The sequence below is a fragment of the Callorhinchus milii genome, unplaced genomic scaffold (assembly GCF_018977255.1).
Source record: "Callorhinchus milii isolate IMCB2004 unplaced genomic scaffold, IMCB_Cmil_1.0 Scaffold22, whole genome shotgun sequence".
Taxonomy (NCBI): domain Eukaryota; kingdom Metazoa; phylum Chordata; class Chondrichthyes; order Chimaeriformes; family Callorhinchidae; genus Callorhinchus; species Callorhinchus milii.
The window spans coordinates 482,511-502,213 of record NW_024704763.1 but is presented as its reverse complement, the minus strand read 5'-3'; the positions used below and the strand labels follow the sequence as shown (position 1 = coordinate 502,213).

The 19,703-nt window shown below is 46.9% G+C and overlaps 1 protein-coding gene across 1 annotated transcript; it reads right to left on the bottom strand.

Annotated features, from left to right (window-relative positions):
- Positions 1-1,762: 1,762 nt before the first annotated feature.
- ticrr (TopBP1-interacting, checkpoint, and replication regulator) lies at positions 1,763-19,443 on the bottom strand. The gene is made up of 22 exons (XM_042343128.1): positions 18,844-19,443; positions 16,528-16,861; positions 16,000-16,235; positions 15,279-15,522; positions 13,861-14,008; positions 13,617-13,747; positions 13,293-13,502; positions 12,989-13,140; positions 12,719-12,819; positions 12,245-12,329; positions 11,668-11,750; positions 11,156-11,392; positions 10,542-10,629; positions 9,866-9,938; positions 9,286-9,423; positions 8,300-8,390; positions 8,119-8,183; positions 7,734-7,868; positions 7,292-7,398; positions 4,208-6,959; positions 3,238-3,363; positions 1,763-3,026 (listed from the first exon to the last, which is right to left on the bottom strand). Exons 1-22 carry the CDS (start codon positions 19,441-19,443, stop codon positions 2,887-2,889), a joined length of 6,276 nt encoding a protein of 2,091 aa, XP_042199062.1. The 3' UTR covers positions 1,763-2,886.
- Positions 19,444-19,703: the final 260 nt, after the last annotated feature.

The window sequence follows — 19,703 nt, the reverse complement described above, 5'->3', positions numbered from 1 at the left end:
GCTTCAGTCAGGACCAATATGATAGCAGACTGCCCACACCTCTTTATATCTAATCTATTTGCATTGGAGAAATGTTTGACAAAATATATAATGGGAATATGGGTGGAGAGGGGATGGCGCTAAGTGGAGAGGTAGTTCAGGGAGCAGGAATGGGATTTATGTGCTGGTGTCGGGGACAGAAACTGTCATTAACAATCCTTGCATCATCCCTTGTGATATGGCACCTTATTACGTTGTCAAGATATCTCAAAGAGTGTGTGTGTAGGGGGGTGGGGCGGGGTGGCGGGGGGGAGAGTTGAAGAGTAAACTCTTCAGGTGTGATTTGAAGATGGGGAGGGAGGGGGCGAGACAGGGATTGAGGCAGAGTTCCAGAGATTAGGGGTGTGGTAGCTGTGAAGTGAATGCCTAATTTTATTTGGGGGAATTGTTGACCAGATCACCAGACAAAACTCTTCTCTTTTCCAATAGTGTCAATGAGATCTTTAACATCCACCTGAACAGGCAGACGGGACCTGGGTTTAATTTTTCATCTGAAGAATTGCACTTCTGACAATGCAGCGCTCCCGTGCATTAGGATGTCAGCGAATGCCACTCAGCAAGTGACTGGCAGTCTGTCCATTTCTGAAGCAAAGACCTAGCAGGAGGATCTCTCCTCACTAATCACCGGTGACAGTGTGCAGACAGTCAGTCCGCCCCCCCACCCCCATCTTACTCTATCTTATCGCCTCGGATGCCAGCATTCCTATAAATGTCCATTAATACAGAGGACGCGGAGGTGTTGAGTGACAGGCTGGACTGTGACATTCATTTACCGAGTAGTCTTCCCCCTTTAGCTACAAACTCAGCACACAGCATTGTTTGCACACTAGAGTGGGGATACTGGCCGATTTCCCCTCCCAAATCCAGGGCACCTCAGCCCACCCAGCTGGCAAATATCCAGGTGCTGCAGTAGAGGTTGATCAGCAGAGGACTGGGAGACAGGTTTAGTCTGTTGAGTGTAGCAGTCTTTGCGATTGATTTTGAAATCAAACATTTACAGCAAAGCCTCAACAAACAAGTTCAGCACTTTACTTGGTCAGACTATTTAGAAAATAGTTTGCACTTAGTGCTCCAGACTCCCTCATTGTCCTCATCCTATTCAATTTACTACCTTGAACTCTTAAAATTATTAATTCAAAGCTAAGATGCATGTGACATAAGCAATTGTTTGAACAGTTGCAGATTGGCTTCTGATATATTTATGAATGGAAAGTTTAAAAAGGCCGAAGCCGAGTGCACTGGCAGCAATAGGTAAGTGGTGCCATCTGCTGGCAAGAGTGGGAATGACATCAAATGAAGTCCGAAGCATGAAGCTGGCATCGGAGAAGCGACGCGTTAGAGGTGTGCACATTGGAACAAGGATTCATGCAACATATACTCTGCTTCCTTATTCAGAAGGGTGCAAAGCTAACATGTTGAAATACTTTACAGTAAATGCGTGCATGAATCTTTTGATGTTGTCTTCTAAGATTACTGCAGTCCTTGTAATAATTAAGAGATGGGGAAAAAAATTCCGCGGAGGATTGTAAACTGGGAGATAAATACTTGGGAAAGTAAGGATGTTAATGGGGAAAGGGGCAGAGGGTAAAAAGAAACAGCACCATTATTGTCAACTGTGGCTGTTGGCAATGACAGGGTCACATTTGAAGTCGGTTATTTTTAGAAATTTATGGTGGAGGGGAAATGGGGTGCGTGAGGATACATAATGTGCTACACAACACAATTAGGTTCTTCTGTTTATTATTGTACTAAATAATGGTAAAATCCCAACAATTTTCATTTTAAGAACATTAAATAGCATTTACACCTATTCTGTCTCCCTACAAACACATTTTTATTAAATCTGTTTATACACAATTTGCTGTACAACACGAAGTAAAGGCAAATCATTACACAGGTCTGTTCTAAGTAGTAGAACTTCATTACACCAGGCTGCATTGTTTGCCACACACACTGGGAAGAGTCTAAAAACAGATAAAAGCAGTCAGGGTACAGCTTCCTGTGATGCACTTTACACACTAGAAATCTGAAAAACCAGAATCAATGAAAAGGTCAACACTGCCTGTGCTCCAAAAGTACATAACCTAATGGGTTAGTTAAGCACTCGAGTTCTAAATCCCCAGTTTCTGAAGCTATGTTGTGTGGATAGCTATGTGTCTGTGATTGTGCTATCTCAGACTCGACAGCCACTTCCAAATCCCACAGCTTTTCCTAATTGAAATAAATAAAGTCCAAAATTTTAAGCAAAACACGAAACTAGTGATAAATGGCAACAGTGAACCAGAGACCCTCGTTCAGAACCTTAGACTTTAAAAAAAAAATTTAAATATTGTGGATAACATTGGTTCAGGAAACTATTTTCTTACCCCCCAATAAGGTCATTCCTAACATCTAAAACTAGTTACCTGTCTACTTGTAATATACAAAAGGATCACAATGAAGATTTAAGATGGAGGGAGAGGTAAGTGGAAAAAAGGGTCAGCAATGAAAGCACATCCACAATAAACAAACTTTAAATAGTAACAGAACTTGATCCTTAATGCATGTAAACATCATTCAGTGCAGTGCAACATTTGCATTTGGCTCCATTAGTTCGAAATGTCATTGTCCAGGGTTATTTTGTGAGATGAGGCACGCTGTTTCGCAGCATTGAGATCCCTGGAATCAAGCATCATGCGGTTTGACGTGGCCACTTCTATTGAATGCAAACATCACAAAAGCACCTGACTTAACAAACCCACCCTTTCGGTTGCCTCCCCTCGAATCCTCCCATTAAACCAGCGTCTTTATGTCCCCCACTATTAAACCCAATGTGTCTGTGATTGTGGCTGTGCACTTGGATCAGGGTCAGTGGAGCAGTTTCTTACGAGAGTAGGTTTTGGTGATACAACGACGTGCAGAGATTTCAGTGAAAGGGGAAGCACAGTCCGTCAGAGCTGGTCTCCTCCCTGGACAGTTCTCAGGATCAGACTCTTCACCTGTGCCATCTGCAAAAGATTCCCAGATAAAATCTCTCTTTCAAGAAACACACCATCAGACAGTTACCCAGCACAGCTAACCCAGTGCGTAACAGCTGGCCGGAGTGCAACAGATGTGCAGCTCAGCGTAAAATAATTGGTACCTCAATTTTTGATCCTTGCCTCTACACGTTAGTCAGCAACGCAAAGAATAAAGAACGATAAAAAGGCTACAAGTTACCTGGTGCACAGGACCTTTTCTTGGCTGAAGATGTTCTTCCTTGATACAGCATTGGAGACTGAGTCAGTGCCAGCAGGCTGGAGACAGACAGCCCCGTTCTCACTTTGCCGGCAGGTGGTGTTACAGCTGAGAAACAATGCAATAGGATTTCAGCAGGTCCACACCCTCCACCCCACTGCTGTTAGTGTTTCCCCACCTCACTAATAACTGATGCAATAGCAAGCCTCATACTTCAATTACTGCCCTGTCAGCAGGCTGAGAGCAAGCGGCCAGAATATAATAATAATCCTTGCATTTGATATAGCGCCTCATCACACTTTTGAGATGTCTCAAAGCACTTCAATGATGCACCACGCAAATGTAATTTTGTTGTTGTTTTACTATATTGTGCGGCCAAAACTCGGCAGCCAGCTGTGCACAGCAATGTCCCACAAACAACCATGGAGTGAATGACTAATTTTATTTGGGGGAATTGTTGGCCAGGACACTGGGAGAAACTCAGTGAAGAGCCCTTCTCTTTCCGAATAGCACCATGAGATCTTTAACTTGCACCTGAACAAGTAGACGGGACTTGGTCTCATCTGAAGGATGGCACCTCCAACATTGCACTCCCCCACCCACCCACCCACCCACCCAGTACTGTATTGCAGTGTCATCTTAGACTATACAAATCCCGACGTGGGGCTTGAACCCACAGGTTTCTGACTCATAGACGAGAGTGCTACTACTACGCCATGCCAGCATACAAATATATTTTGCTCAGTTACTGGTTTACTGTCTCAATCACATTTAGCATCTTACACACCTTTAATGCCCCCCTCATGAGTCACCTCTTTTCAAGCTTGACAGCCATTCTCCATCAGAGCCAATAGCCACACTGGCAGATCTCACGCTCTACCTTATTGTTAAGGGACATGTACCAGATCTACACTAAGATCCTCCAACAAATTAAGTAAAACACAAGAATAACCTGGACTATGGAAGAAATCCTCCTCTTCACCTGAACCCTGCCTCAGGAACGGCTTGGGGAAGGGAGCGTTGGCACCGTGCTCCTTGGCTTTTCCCTGTAACACACTCCCCACGTCCATAGAGGAGACGGCAGTGAGGTCTACCCGCTGTGTTTTGGCTGGCCTGTCCAGCTCTCCTCCAGGAGATGATCGCCCACGCTTTCTAGACCGAAGGCCAAAGCTCTGTGAAGAACCTTCCTGAGACCTCCACTCTCGTTCTGCACCTGGAGACTGGTCTGGTAACCTGCTCACTCCTTCCATGCCAATCTCCTCCAAAGGCATTGTCTTGTTGCTGTAATGCTCTGAATGGCTCTCGACGTCATTCTCAGAAGCAATGTACTCTCCTTTATCCCCACTCCATGGCGTGTGGGCAGCTTTCTTCTTTCGCGGCCAATTCTTGATGGCATCTGGTGTCTGGGAAGGTTTGGATTTCTGCGTGGGTGAAGGTGTCCACGGGACAGTGCCAGGCTCAGCTTGTGAAGGGGAGGATGTGGTGGATGAGCATCGGGTGGGAGTGTAGGACTGGCAGATAAAGGTTTGCACGCCACCTTTTCCTGGCGTGGCCTTTGCTGGAGTGCTGTGTGAAGAGTGCAAACAGATTGACGGTGATATATGGCCAGCATGCTTGGCACACCCTGGAGTGCCATCAGCTGGGGGGCTCTGACAGCCACTCTTCCTCACACAGAACCCAGTCTCACTGTCTTTGGGGACGGAGCTCTCCTCCTGTGGGACACACACACTATTGGTCCTCTTGAAGCGGAGTTTAGGAAGCCCCGAGTCCTGCATCTCCAGCTCAACCTTATACGTAGGGATCGGCAGCAAATGTTGTGCCATGGGGGTTTGAGAAGGATGGATTTTCCTGGGGACTTCGGATGTGCGTTGCATTGCTGCGGCCAGTCTCTGCCTCCTGTCTGGAGTCCAGCGGAACTCGTAGGGTGTTGGTGAGGTATGTGTGTGCGGATGTGCAGACGGCACAGAATCGGAAGTGTCTGTGTTGAGCAGTTCAGTAAATCTGATTTGCAAGTCAGCGCATTCATCCAGCGCCAGTTGTGCATCTAAGATGTCGCTGCTCTCTTCAGCCTGAGAGCTGGCAGCCCCAGAGTCTGTTGTGCTGGCCAGGGACGAGGAATCCAACCTCTCAGATACCAAACTGACATCAGACATCAGGTCACCCACTGCCGTCTGAGAAAGTAACCCAGAGTAGGAAGTGTCCAGGACTGAAGCGGCATGAAAGCAACTCTTACCCAGATGCTTTGAGCGACCACTCATCTCCTTTGGCCAACGTTTACAAGCTGTTGGCTTGGTTTCACCACAATGAAGACTTTCTGCAGCCGTTTCTCCCGGTACAACGTTCCCAAAACACGAGTCTTTCACAATTCCACTGGCTCCCTCGGCTTTCACTTCACTTGTGGCAGAGGGCTCTTGAGAGCTCTGTACATTACACTTCCCACATCTCCTGTGTAACGAGGTCACTAAGCTTTGCTCTGACCTGGAAGATGTATAGGCTGCAGGTGTCACTGGCGCTTGCACAGATACGACAAGCTTCTCACTTCCCGACATTCTAACTTTTGGCCTCAACGGAGCCCGAGCTGTTGGCCTGGCTCTGTCCCAAGTCCTCACATCAGCCTCAGAAGATGAAGCCACCTCACACCAAGACCTGGTCCTGACTGGCGCTTTCAGCTGCGGAGGGGTTGTTATGCATCGCGGTGGCCTAGGGGCATCTTTTGAAGGTGTAACAGTAAATATAGAGAGTGTCCTCACTGAGCTCTGAGATGGAGTTGTATTAAATTTAGATGGTGTCTTTATAGCAGCCTCTGACGGGGTAATGCGAGATGAAGATCTAGTTTGGGGTGGGTTGACCTGCTTTGGAGATTCTGCATTAGCTTTACACGAGGTTTTCATGAGCATGGATCTTGTTCTGACCTGGAGTTTCCTAAGTGATGGAGGACTGATGTTCCAGAGGCTCTTCACGTGAACACCATGCGATATTTGAAGCATCTCCTTCCGTTCTGGTGAAACTCCAAGCTCCTCGGGGCTGCTCTGCAATGTTCTGGGAGTACAGGGTCTTTTTTGTGGAGATGTGAAACTGTTAGCTGGCATGTGAGGTGTTGAAGACACTTGCAATTTGGATTTCCATTGGCCCGCTTTAACTGATGTAGAAAGCATTGCTGGACTGATACTCAATGAACTGTCCATTGAGACAGAGCTGGGTATCTCTTTTGATTTGGGCGCTGGACTACTGAGCACAAATCTGCCTTTCCTCTGTGTTTTTACAGGGGAAGCAAAATTCAGTGTCTCTGAAGACACAGCAGAGATATCTACAGCAGAGCTGTCTCTGCACGGAGAGGCAAGGCGCAGGCTGCGCCTGGGCAGGAAATGGACCTTGTGAGGAGATGCCAGACTGACGTGCTCGTTTCCCCCAGCGCTAGACGGGGAGCAGATCCCAAGTTGCAATACTGAATTCTTTCGGTTAGGAGCTGCCGCTGTATTTATGTGCTCTCTTCGTTGAGGAGCCTGAAATTGGCAATCACTTCCCGTTTCCCAAGATGAGGTCCGTTTATCTAGTCGTCGGACTGGAACCTTTCCTACCATTGGGCTCTTTGAGGCTTTCACACTCTTGCCTGGAGTTAAAGGTGAATTGTGAAGGGCGCGAGGGGATTTTTGAGGAGTTTTGCTCCTTGGTGGAGATCTCAGCTGTTTCAGTGTTTTCGCAGGCTGAAAGTATGAAAGAGAGGTTAGTAAAATGGAGTTCCAATGTCTGGCTACTCCTCATCCCAGTCAGACATGTTGGACACAATGACCAAATCACTGTAGATGCCAGAGAAACAGTAGCATTTTAGCATTAAATCCCTTTCACGCTTTGTATTCACGCAAAGGAAAATCCTCTTTAAATTGTAGAGTAAGATTCATATGAAATAACCCTAGAACAGCGTACAGAGTGACTAGCACTACTTTTTGTTTGAGCAACACATCAACATGTTTTCTTCTTCTTAAAACATTCCTCATATTAACTTTACAATCAAACATGAATGGATGTACCATCGCACCTGACATGAATCGGAGCCTGAGCAGCTTCTCCACAGCCTCTGCCTCCCCGGTGGAGGCACAAGGTCAGAGTCAAAGAGCGGGCGTGGGGAGCGGAGTGTTCGGCCACCTGCAAAGAGAAATTTATTGAGTGAGTACAAGTCTCACAACAATCACAGTGTGTGCTGGCTCTGCATGCAGGATGATACTTCACCAGCCTCTGGCCTGTAATGCACCGGAAACAGAGGTATACCTGTGCAGCTTCAGGCTACTAACACATGGCTAGACACTGTATATAATAACATGCCCACTCAAATCCACAGACACATTTTTTTATATCAATTATTTCAACAAAAACAATCCAAAATTGATTTCCTCAATGCCTGGCCTCCTTCTGTGCTATCATTTTATATGATCCTATAAATATGCAAGCAGGAATGAGCAGCGTTTATCAAACTCCTTTACCCGGCTCCTCGGCACCCTGTGTGCGCGATTCTGCTCCCGAGTGAGGAGTCGGCTGTGACCCGCCATAGAAGGAAATGGAATGTCTCTTTGTGAGAGACGCCTTTTGGAAGCGTGGGCTCCTCCGCAGGATGGGTTCTATGGAAAAAAAACAATCAGTAAATTCAGCACAGTGGTAAAGAAGGTGTTTGGTTGACATCTGCAGTAACTCGATGAATCCTACTTTGTACTTCAGTTGCCAGGTGGCATCAGAAAAAACTTCAGCCTCAAAGTATATGTGGGGAAAACACATTTAAAAATCTTAGTCCCCAGAAATGTTAAAGGAAAATACATTGGCAGATGAAACTGAAACAAGCAACAACAGTACAGAAGCCATCAGCAGACTCACCAGTAGACAGAGATTTTTCCGGTGATTCCTCCACTACACTGATATCAGAGCCCGACTCAGAACACCTGCAGAGGAACAGTTGCTTGAGGTTACTCTCACACAGGATATCCATCTCTTCCTGGATTAATGTCACGGCTATAGGTTGAGTAATTTGGTTTCAGTGTTAAACGTGGTTGCTCACCTCCCTCGTATCTGCCTGTGCAGGAGCCGATGCGACACTTGTTTGTGGAGAGGTGTTTCACACACCTTCTTTGTCAGTAACTTACGATGAACTAAGAAACAAAACATAACAATAATTATTGGAGAGTATAAATAATTATTTATACCCTCTTCCCTCTCTGGACTTGAGCTCAATAACACAACAGCAAAGTTACATTTGTATAGCGCTTTTCACATCGGGAGGACACATCTCAAGATGCTGGACAGTATACAGCATTTCAGACCCGAGCTGGGATCAGGGGGGAGAAGGGAGGGGAGGGGAAGGGGGTCACCGATGGCATGGTCGAAGAGGAGGGTTTTGAGGTGGGACTTGAAGGAGGGTTTTGAGGTGGGACTTGAAGGAGGCTAAGGAGGGGGCGAAGCGGAGTGATTGGGGGATGGAGTTCTAGAGGTTGGGGGCAGAGTGGCTGAAGGCTCTCCCGCCAATGGTGGGAATCAACTGTAAAACCTGACAGTATAGCGGGTTTAAGCAGAGTACATTGAGAGCTCCCGGCTTTAGAACCAACACTTGGGAGCAGTCAACCCTCTAGCTTAAAAGACCAAGTGGTTCCTTAACCAATCCTAGGCCAATGTCTTCAGAAATGGGATGAATTTCCCTCATGAGATAATTATCTTTTCATTTGATGACAGCATCTATAATTCAATAACAACTTTCAAGAGAAAAGTAGATATATATTTGGGGAGGATAAATCTGCAGAGTATTGTGGAGAGTGCGGGGGAATGAGATTAATTTGGACAGCTCTTTCAAAAAGCCGGCATTGACACGATAGACCGAACGGCCTCCTTACGTGCTGTATAATTCTATGATTCTCTATGATTCTATAATGTTGAAGTAGCGACTGCTGTTGTATTCATATACACCTTCTGTCCAGCTGTCAGTGGATATATATTCAGCAGCTTCAGCCTGCCTTGGTTAACAGCCCTAGCTCCTACATTAAGAAAGGTTACCGTTACTAGCTTTCTCCTTCCTGTGCTGATGATTCCTTCCCTCCACCGCTGACACAGATTGTGTTCTCCGCATCTTGGATTTTTTCCGTGGGGACAGCATTTCCTGATTAAACAGATTTCTTCTGACTTTCGTTACCTCTGAAGAGTAAAGCAGTCATTAATTAATAATAATAATCCTTTCATTTTATCCAGTGCCTTATCACGTAGTTGAGACGTCTCAAAGCGCATCACAGGATATACTGTAACGTGGAGGGACTGTGTATTTTGTGGGCAAAATAATAGCTAGTCATTGCACAGAATGTTTCAAGACAAACAGACCCTCCCCCGGTCGGCCAGTCCACTATTAATGGTTTTACACAGACACTGTTAGCAAAAACAGGTGATTCTCACAACATTGTTTCTGAACAAAAATGCAGCAAAATAGCTCAATTAAACCAGTCCACTTATCTGCTAAGAGTATGATCCAGAGCTGGACCTAGAACCCGTCACGTGGTGACAATGCTAGGTCTAAATTGACATCCAAACCACTCTGACACTTTACATGTCAACACAGATTAAACACCAAAGCAGCAGGCCTCACCTTGAGTTTCGTTCGGAACTGGAGGGGGCGGCAGTGGCTGCTCAACCACAAAAGTGCGAGACTGCAAACTCTCCTGTTAACAATAACACATCATTCCCAATTACACAACAAAAATAGTCAGTTCAAAAAAAGGCCCGTAAAAATACTGAATATGGTTATTAATAGATTTTACATCCAGTGGGGTGGTTTGAAACATTCTATTTGAGGTCAAGAAAATAAGTCGATAAAACATCTTTGAGATGTCTCAAAGCACTTCACAAAATATACTGTAAGGTGAACTGACTGTGTATTTGTGACCGAAAAGTGACAGCCAATTACTCACAGCAGCGTCCACAAACAATCGTGGATTGAGTGCCCAATTTATTATACGACTCCCGACGTGAAAGGCGCTATACAAATGCAATCTTGTTGTTGTTATTTAATTATGTTTTTTTCGAAGGGATTATTACCCCCGGAAAAGCGATCCCCTAATCGACTAATAACTGGGTTCTGACTTACTGTCAGGTAAACAGAGGTGTGTGGAGTGAGGAAATTTGCCTAAGGTTTCAGCGCACGCGGGAGTTGAACCTAGGTCCTTTCGCTTGCAAGGCAAGTGTTCCAACCAATACGCTACAAGTATCCTGGTATCCTTCAGCAGTTTGGAAAATTTAAAGACACACATTCGCCCCCAACTTACCAGTCTCAGAGGTTTCTTCGGCATCTGAATTTGCCGCAAATTATGCGAGACCTCTGATATGCTCCGATGCCTGGTGAGAGGGATGCTCCTGAAATAAAACAACATTGGTTTGCAAACCCCAAAACAGAGAGGATATTTACATTTTTGACCCAAAAGTGTTAACTGTAATGCACTGAAGCCCCTGGGACCAATGCCAACAACACACTCTGGGCAGACAAACACACTGTCCTGACAGGCTCGATTTCAGTATTTCTATTTCTGAAAGAAAATAATATTGGAGGAGGAAGGGCTGGTCGAAACATAACAATTTCAAACGCCTTCAAAATAAAGTGATATCTTTGTTAAGGAATCTCAATGGGGATTCCTACCAGGAGCTGGATGCAGATTCACAGGAATTCTGCTTCGAAATGTAGGTTACGTCAGAGGGAGTTCCTGGAGGTGCTTCCAGATCCTTCATCACAGATTCCCACTTGAAATCAAGACATTTTATATGCCAATCCCCACATGCGTCTCTAGCTCATACTTTTGTTTAGCAAACAAAGGCACGAGTGCATAAAGAAGCCTTAGATCATTGCTGTTTCCTCTGGGAGTGAGACGTAGCAACATGAACTCACCTTCTTTTGCGGGAAGACCGGGTCCGCAGCTCGTCCAGCTGTGTGTCTGGGGCGTCTGTACAGGCCGTGTCCAGAGGGAGGGAGGACATCAGCAAGTTACTGGGGGACTCCGATTCCTGGGACATGGACTCGTCACTGAAGAAATCTGCGGGAAGCACGGAGGCTAAGCACGCGGGGACCGACTGCCCCATCCCATAATACAGCTCTCCCAATATCTGCGGCAGAACAAGCAAATACCTGAAACACAGAACGCAGCTGTCAAATGTTTAATCTAATTAAATCGTAAAAACCACATTTGCAGCAGAAACGCAGAAGTCCACACACTGCTTAAACACACTGCCAGACACCAGAACGCGGGAAATAGAAATCAATTAAATATTCACTGATATGAACTGCTAAATCCTGCTTGTGGTGCCACTGTTTGAAGTCCCTCCACACGCACTCACGCACTCTCTCCATCACTGGACAATCGTTCGAGGAGCTCTACTCAACTCCCACAGCTGCTCACTTACGTGCTTAAGATATCTTCCTCCAAAAACTTTGCGAGGAATGTGGTGTCTTTGGTCAGAGAGATGATCCGCAGCAGATTGGTCATCTGTAGTCAGAGAGCAAGTCAGAGCAGAATGGCAGATGCCAGATGCCTTGCACACATTGAACTTTGTTTTTTTTAAAAAACACAGAAAGTAATTCATTGTGATAACAGTAAAGGGCATTGGAGATGAAGTTACACATGTGGAGGATTGCTTGGACCAGCCTGCAGATTGTGTACAATAACTTGTTTATAAGCTACTGCAAAGCCAGATGCTCCCATAATAAAAACAACCTTTTACTGAATATTTCTCCCAAGTCAAAAGGGAAATGCTGAGCAAAATATGGGTTTTCCTCACACTTACATACTATGCAGTGAATGCTCAGGTCACATCCCACTTGCCCAAAGATCAGGATCTTTAATTCAAGCAACCCAGGTTTGTCCATTAACTTAGGATTGACAGCGGACTATGGTCAGAGAGCGTTAACTTCAACATGGCAGCTTTCATTGATGTACGACTATCGTCGAGCTTTGTTGCCCATGTCCTGCGCTGGACTCACCTCTTCCACCAGATCCCCAGCTGAGCTCTGCAGTGACGGGCATTGCTGGCACATCTCTAACCGCAGCAACACTTGGAGTTGACAGCTATAATAAGAGTAATGAGGTCTAACATGAACTTCAGTACTGAGTTAAGTCCAGTTTTACTAACTAAATAGTTTAATTTCTGGCTTGTTCAAAAACAAACCTAAAATATACAGCAATGTATTCTTTTTATTAAACGGTTATTTAAAACAAAGAGGTTACCACAAACCAGACAAGACAGTCAGCACATCACACAACGGCAGCAAATACAAATATTGGTATTGACACAAGGAAACAAAAGCTGAATAAAGATTCGAGTGGTTATGCTACAGAAAGGGATAATGGTACACCAACCATCTCTGCAATTTTTGTAGTTTGTCTCAGTCAGTGTAGTAATAAAGATAGATAAACAGTAAGAGCTAAGTACAGAGGCGCCGCAGTCCCCTACTCACTCTCTGACTTTTGTGTCCTTATTTTCCTGGTTCCCATACTGCTGCCGGATGGATTTACTCGTCTTCAGCAAATGTGTCTGAATCAGATTTATACACTTGGCCTTTAATACACAAGGTTTGCAATGCATCAGAACAGTTATAAAGTTAGCTCCACATTGTGCATGTTAAAAAAGACAGGATAATTACACCATTTCAGTGTAACCACAGAATATTAGATGTAGAATTAAATTGCTGGAGGATTAGCAGATCAGCAGGACAGTAATGTCGCACCTCAAACTGTTCAGCACTGCCAGACTGGAGGTACGTATGAACGATAGTGACTGTGTTCTGAACAAAGCTTAACTGTGACAGCTCTTCCTCCACTACATGTTTCTGGTAATTTTCTTCCAAACTGGACATCAACTCCTCATCATTTTTAAAATCTGCAGAACAAACGTGTCAGAGTTATTATTTACAATGGTTGCAAATAGACAAAAGCCCGAGATTAATGGTAACACTCCATTGTAAATGTCAAAATACCACTCGCTCACTCCTTCAACCTAAGCTTTGGTGAGCAGTCTATGTGTAGACTTGCCTATTGTTCTCTTCTTTACTCTCCTCTTTATTTCCCGCTTATCCTCCAGACGCCTCTTGGCCTGGTGCCTGGCTGGCTCGGTGACAGGAAGCGGGGTCGCCTCCGGCTGGCACTTCTGTGCCTTTACGTTCAGTCTGGCCACGTTTAACATCTGCAGCGAGCGGCTCATAGACTTCATCTTCTGCCTGAGAGGTGTGCGAGGGATGCCAGCTGTGGCAAAGGAATGCAGGTTGTTAAATCAAGTCAAATGTAGAGGATAAAAGCTGAGATTGAAAAGAGAAAAAGATACCGTAATACTGATCTAACAAGTTCTGCTCCACTTACTTTTTTTCCTTCCGTACTCAGTTGCCGCTCCCGCCTCTTCAGCCGCTTGTCTTTGGTACATTTCCGCTAAGTGAGAGGTGAGAGCCAGCTCCTGCTCTGTGTTCTCTGCCTCGTCTGTGGTCAGCGTTGATCTAGACCCAAACACAACAAGCAATTCTGAAGCTCTTTCTGACGGCTTTGAAATGCAGATCTAATGCACTTGGATAAGATAAGGCAGCAACACATCATTACTCTTATAGCTTACCTGAATGACTCGATGAAAACAGAGCTTGCTCCTGACAGCTCAGACAGTGGGAACCAGGATTCCGCAAAGCAAGCGCCGTGCCGGGGGCCCTGAGCCAGCTCCTGCCGCACCCAGTGTGGGACAGCAACACCTTCACAAGCAGATAGCACTGTTGGGTTCAGCAGAAATCGGCCATTATTATTGAAAAACTACAACATCTAGAAAATCATGGCAGATACAGACAAAAGTGCCAAAAGATGCAGATGACAGATCTCACTGCATTAATCTGCAACAGTTTGCAACCCCATAAATATGTTAAATATGTTGGTGACACACAATCAATGTTTGGTTCACTGACAATCCCCCAAAGGCAGCATTTCTCCATCAAATACCACAAGTGAATGTGCTGAAAGCTAACTGTCAGTATCAGAAACATTTCACGCCACTATTTATCAACACATCAGGGCTTCAAGCACAAAAGACATTGGAATGATGCAGCAATGACTTGTGATAAATGACGGCAATTAACAGAGCGTCGCAGCAAGCAGCTCATTCAACGTCAGTCTACTTACCTGGCGGCTGTTGGATCACAATAAGACATCAAAGGAGAGCATGAAATTTATAATAAAGAACAATGAACACAACTTCAGAAGGTGCTAAATACAACCAGAGTTGGATGTGGTGTAAGGCACTGTGGACAAAGTACACTCCCAGGCTTAGGGACCATTGAAACTGCCTTAAAGACACAGCACATACACAATAACCTGCAACAGAAAATGCTCATCCAGGACTTAACTAAACTTAATTCTTCAGAATTATAAAACGTGTAGCGGCACAAACATTCCAGAAAGTTAAGGCTTTCATTAAAGCAGCGCAGCCCCGGAGCTGCGGTATTATTTTCTGCCTTTGTACATTGAAGCAGAGAGTACAGAGTACAGGTGGTCTGTCCATTAAACATCCTCGTAGGATGAGATTCTGTACTCACATCACTCATCACAAGTTTAACCAGAGAACCTGAATCCACAAGAAGGGAATGGACAAAGCCTCAAATACACAAATTCCCAAACTCTTACTGCAACAACCTTCACAGCTATACTCAGCACCGGTAAGTTCACAGACTGCATTGCTGTGATAACACGACAATCAGAACACCCTTTTGCTGAGTTAATCTAAAGCATCTTAACTTTTTCTTCCTAACCAGGTGTGAATGAGGTTACTTCAGATCAAGCACTCTTGTATAAACATTATCCCAGATCAGAATTCTCATTCAGGTGTGAAGGTCAGTGTCGAAAATCAAACCACACCATTTGTACAAATTATCAAAATGCCCCATTAGCCTAAGAATGAACCGTGCTCTAAGCCAAGAAAGAAACACTGGTAATAAAATGGCAGGAAAGAGAATAACTAATTAACGGCTTGAACTGAAGGGTTTCCCTCACCTTCACTGGACTCATAAGTGTCCTCGAGCACCTCTGAAAGAAAGTTTATCGCTCTCTCCACAGCCCCTAAGAGCTCAGAGGTCACACCTTGCACACTCTCAGTAACCTTTGTCTGGGAAAAGCACTCCTCAAACTCCACCGCTAGCTGGGAGCAGATCAGTGTGAGCAACGTTGCACCTCCAAGCAGGGGAGACAGAATCCCAGTGCCCAGAGGCAGACCATCACCCAGTGCCACATCAGTAACCTGAAAACACATTGAGACAAAAGTGAATATGGTCCCATCATGGCATCGTGACTTTCTTATCACGTCTCCATCAGAGCATGGATTAAAACAAAACAATAATAATCCTTGCATTTGATATAGCGCTTTTCACGTCTTCCAAGCATCTCAAAGCGCTTCACAGAATATACTGTAAAGTGAATTGACTGTATATATTTGTGGTGGACAATGCCAACAGGATCAAGATTATGTGAATAATAGATTCTCTCTCCCACTCCCCACCAGCAGCTATGATATACTAGGTATTTCACATACACTGGAGAACTACCATCTCTCTCTGCCACGTACCACGCTGCATGGTTTAATAGGTGTCAACTGCATTTACAAACACCAGTCCAGACGGTAATTAATCATAATGAGTAAAGCATAACTAAATTGTGCTGTAAAAGCACCACAATAGGTCAATCCAACAAATACCTAAAATGATAAATATTTACGTACCAAATAGATCCTATTATGTGTTATTTTCTGTAAAAGCTGTTGAAGTAAGCTGCTCTCAGCAGTTTGCCTTGACTCAGGCCACTGTAAGATCCAGGAGTGTGTAGACAGCAGATTAGCCTTTGGTGGATCCCAATCCTTCACAGCTCCTCTGATTGCAATATTCACTGGCCCTGGCAGGTACTTCTGACTGGAGGAGACAGGCTCTAAGGTGACACTGCAGCTCTCCTTCTGGTCTCCTGTTCACAACCACAAACCACACAATAAAATAACCTATATAAAAGCAATCAATAGGTTACAGATTGTAAGTCAGGCATTCTGCAGTACATGGCACTGTCCCTGGAGGAAGAGCGCTTTTTCTCTGCTGGTTAATGTTGTTGAGTGTAGCGACTGTTCTATAGGCAAAAGTGGAGCGATGCAAATCTGAAGCATATTAAACATCCCCTTGTTCTGATGGAATAGAAGTATTCAGTACACAAACTTAACCACGACCACATTTAATATGCTCAGGAACATGTGGAGGACAAGTACCTTGTGTGATTGTAAGCAATCCTTCTTGAACAGGGAATGTGGAGCGGTACAAACGCTCATCACTCATGAAATAATTCATGCTACAATCAAATGGAAACACAGCATCAAACGCTCTCCTCTGCTCCATATATTCCTTCCTGTCTCTCACTTTATCCTCAGCACCCTCCTCCTGCTGGACAGTTGGTTTGCCGAAGCCAGGATCCTCCAGAAGTCTTTCACACTCCGGAACATACGAGAGCTGCAGCAAAGCAGCAAATGGAATTAAATTCCCACCAACCAACTGCAGCACCTCAGAAATCATCCTGTAGCCAATGTGATCTGGAGCTCCAGTGAACTGCAAAGAAAGAGAGCGATGTAATTCTGTCACAGAAACAACCTTTCATAAAACACACATACACATCATCAATGTACTGTATGAGTGCAGTGCATACACAATCGTCCTTCTTCTCAGTGCCCCCAGCATTTGCCTGTAGCCTGGCATATTGGAAAGTTGGCAGCAGAAATCAGGATGCCAGAGATTACCATTTGAAAAGTTTCCCTTAAACCTGCTGCACTTCATACACACACATTTTGAGGTTTGCGTGGGTATTATAGATGCTCTGCGCTTAATATTCCCCAGAGCGGTCCTTTCAAACATCTACAACTTCAAGAGGAAGAATAAAGATAATTTTTCATATCATTTTGCTATTTGTCGTTTTGTCTACCGCTATATTTAACTGGTTTACGGCCACCGTCTGAACCCCACAATGGAATTCCGACCCCACAATCCAACCCCTACTTAATATACAATTGTTTGTGGCCTTATTCCCTTTTTGTGCTTGATTGTCTCATTGCAATCTCCAGTCAACACACCATGGCCTCCAGAGAAAGATCAACATAACCAAGTGATAAAGTTTATTAATGGCAAATGTCAGTATGATGTGGAAAATAGTTGGCTGGTGCAATTAAGGAAACAATCAGCTATCAAAAGTAGCAGCAAAACTGGAATGATTTATTGTCAGGCAAGGATTCCCTCAAAAGTGCCTACTAATCTCTGACATGCACTTTTATTTATATAGGGACGTGGGATTACATCACCGACATTGCCATCAGATTACAATCCGCAAAGAACCTTCTTCTATCAAAATAACAAAGAGTGACCGAGTCACTTGTTTTGGATGCACCAGATGAGAGTGAGGTGGGGGTGGGGCGCGGAGACAACTGGCACGCAGTTGTAGTGGGTGGATGACTGGTATGATTCGGAGTCGAAGTAATAATAATAATAATAATCCTTGCATTTGATATAGCGCTTTTCACGTCTTCTCAACGTCCCAAAGCGCTTCACAGAATATGCTGTAAAGTGAATTGACTGTATATTTGTGGGCGAACGCGGCAGCCAATTGCGCACAGCAATGTCCCACAAACAGTCGTAGATTGAAAATGACCAATTTATTATTGTTTTTGGTTTTGGAGGATTATTATTAGGCTCTGTGTGGAGTAAGGAAACTTGCCCAAGGTTTCGCCCTCTGCCTGGAATTGAACTCAGGTCTCTCACTCGCAAAGCGAGTGCTCTAACCACTGAGCTACAGGACTTCACGCCAACGCACAGATCAGCCAACGTCTCACGGAATGGCAGAACAGGCTTCGGAGGCTGAATGGCCTCCTCCTGCTCCTGCGACTGTCGACGCGGTTTGCTGTCGCTCGGTCCGGAGTCAGGACCTTTATCAGGGTGAGGGGAGGGGAGGGAGGGAGTGAGGAGGGGGGGAATGGTCAGGGTGAGGGGAGGGAAGGGAGGGAGCGAGGAGGGGGGGAATGGTCAGGGGGAGGGAAGGGAGGGAGCGAGGAGGGGGGGAATGGTCAGGGTGAGGGGAGGGAAGGGAGGGAGCGAGGAGGGGGGGAATGGTCAGGGGGAGGGGAGGGGAGGGAGGGAGCGAGGAGGGGGGGAATGGTCAGGGTGAGGGGAGGGGAGGGAGGGAGCGAGGAGGGGGGAATGGTCAGGGTGAGGGGAGGGGAGGGAGGGAGCGAGGAGGGGGGAATGGTCAGGGTGAGGGGAGGGGAGGGAGGGAGCGAGGAGGGGGGGAATGGTCAGGGGGAGGGGAGGGAAGGGAGGGAGTGAGGAGGGGGGGAATGGTCAGGGTGAGGGGAGGGGAGGGAGGGAGCGAGGAGGGGGGAGAGAGTCCAGAGGGGAGCTGAAGGCTCGGTCAAAGAGAACTGGGAATTCCAAGCATCCCAATCCCCCCTCCAGGTGGGCATTCCCGGAGCCAGGCTGGAGCCGGGGGCCCAGGCGCTGCCCTCTGCTCGCTCTGGTCGGGCAGGAGGCGGGAGGGTGTACCGTACCTGTGGTGGCGGCGAGGTGTCGAGCCAGTGTAGGCCGATGCCGCGGCCGGTGAGCAGGGCTCGGAGCCCGGGGGGCAGCAGGCTGTCGGCCAGCGGCTGCTCCGAGTGTCCGGGGCCCAGGAAGCGGAGCAGCTCGGCCCTGGAGTGCGGGCAGCGAGCGCACAGGAACAGCGCCTTGCAGTCGCGGGGCTGCCCGTCCTCCTCGGCCGCCCGCCGCCGCCCGCGGCCCCGCTTGGCGGGAGAGGTCAGGTCCGGCCGGTCCCACTGGTAGTCAGACAGCGCTTCCCTCAGCGCCGCCTGGATGGCGGCCGCCCCGCTGGGCCCCGCGGCTCGGGCCTCCGCCTGGCGGCCCAGAGCCTCCTCCAGCCCCCGCAGGTCACTCGGCCGCAGCTCCCTGAAGTCGCGGCCTAGGCCCGGGCCCCGGGAGCCGCCCGGCCCCGAGGGGAACAGCCTGAAGCCCCAGCGGACCCGCTGGAAGCCGAAGCCACAGGCGGCGCGAGTGAGGAGGCGGAGACAGCTCCTGCGGGCGGCCAGGCCCAGGCCCGGGCCCGCGCCGTCCCCCCGCGAGTCCAGCAGGAAAACCAGGCTGCGCGAGGCCATGGCGGCGGCGGTTACTCCGGGCCCCCGAGCTCCAGCCGCCAGCCGCCCATTGGCCGAGCCGCCGGGACCCGCCCCCTCCCATTGGCCAGGGCCTCGCGCTCTCCCGGCGTGTCCGGCCTCCTATTGGCTCACCGGCCGCACGCGGTTCCCATTGGTCGCCGGTCCTGGAGGCCGCGGCTTCCCATTGGCTGATCGGCGTTCTTGCTTCGCCCATTGGTCAATTCGTAAATCCCGCCCTTCCCATTGGCCTTTTAAAACCA

What these genes read in the sequence shown, in the direction of transcription:
- ticrr (XM_042343128.1), bottom strand. Translation starts at nt 19,443, where the DNA reads ATGGCCTCGCGCAGCCTGGTTTTCCTGCTGGACTCGCGGGGGGACGGC. An exon ending in CACATAATAGGATCTATTTG is followed by an intron (nt 15,523 to 15,999) that starts GTACGTAAATAT and finishes ATGTGTTTTCAG; the next exon opens with GTTACTGATGTGGCACTGGG. An exon ending in ACAGGGTGCCGAGGAGCCGG is followed by an intron (nt 7,399 to 7,733) that starts GTAAAGGAGTTT and finishes TTCTCTTTGCAG; the next exon opens with GTGGCCGAACACTCCGCTCC.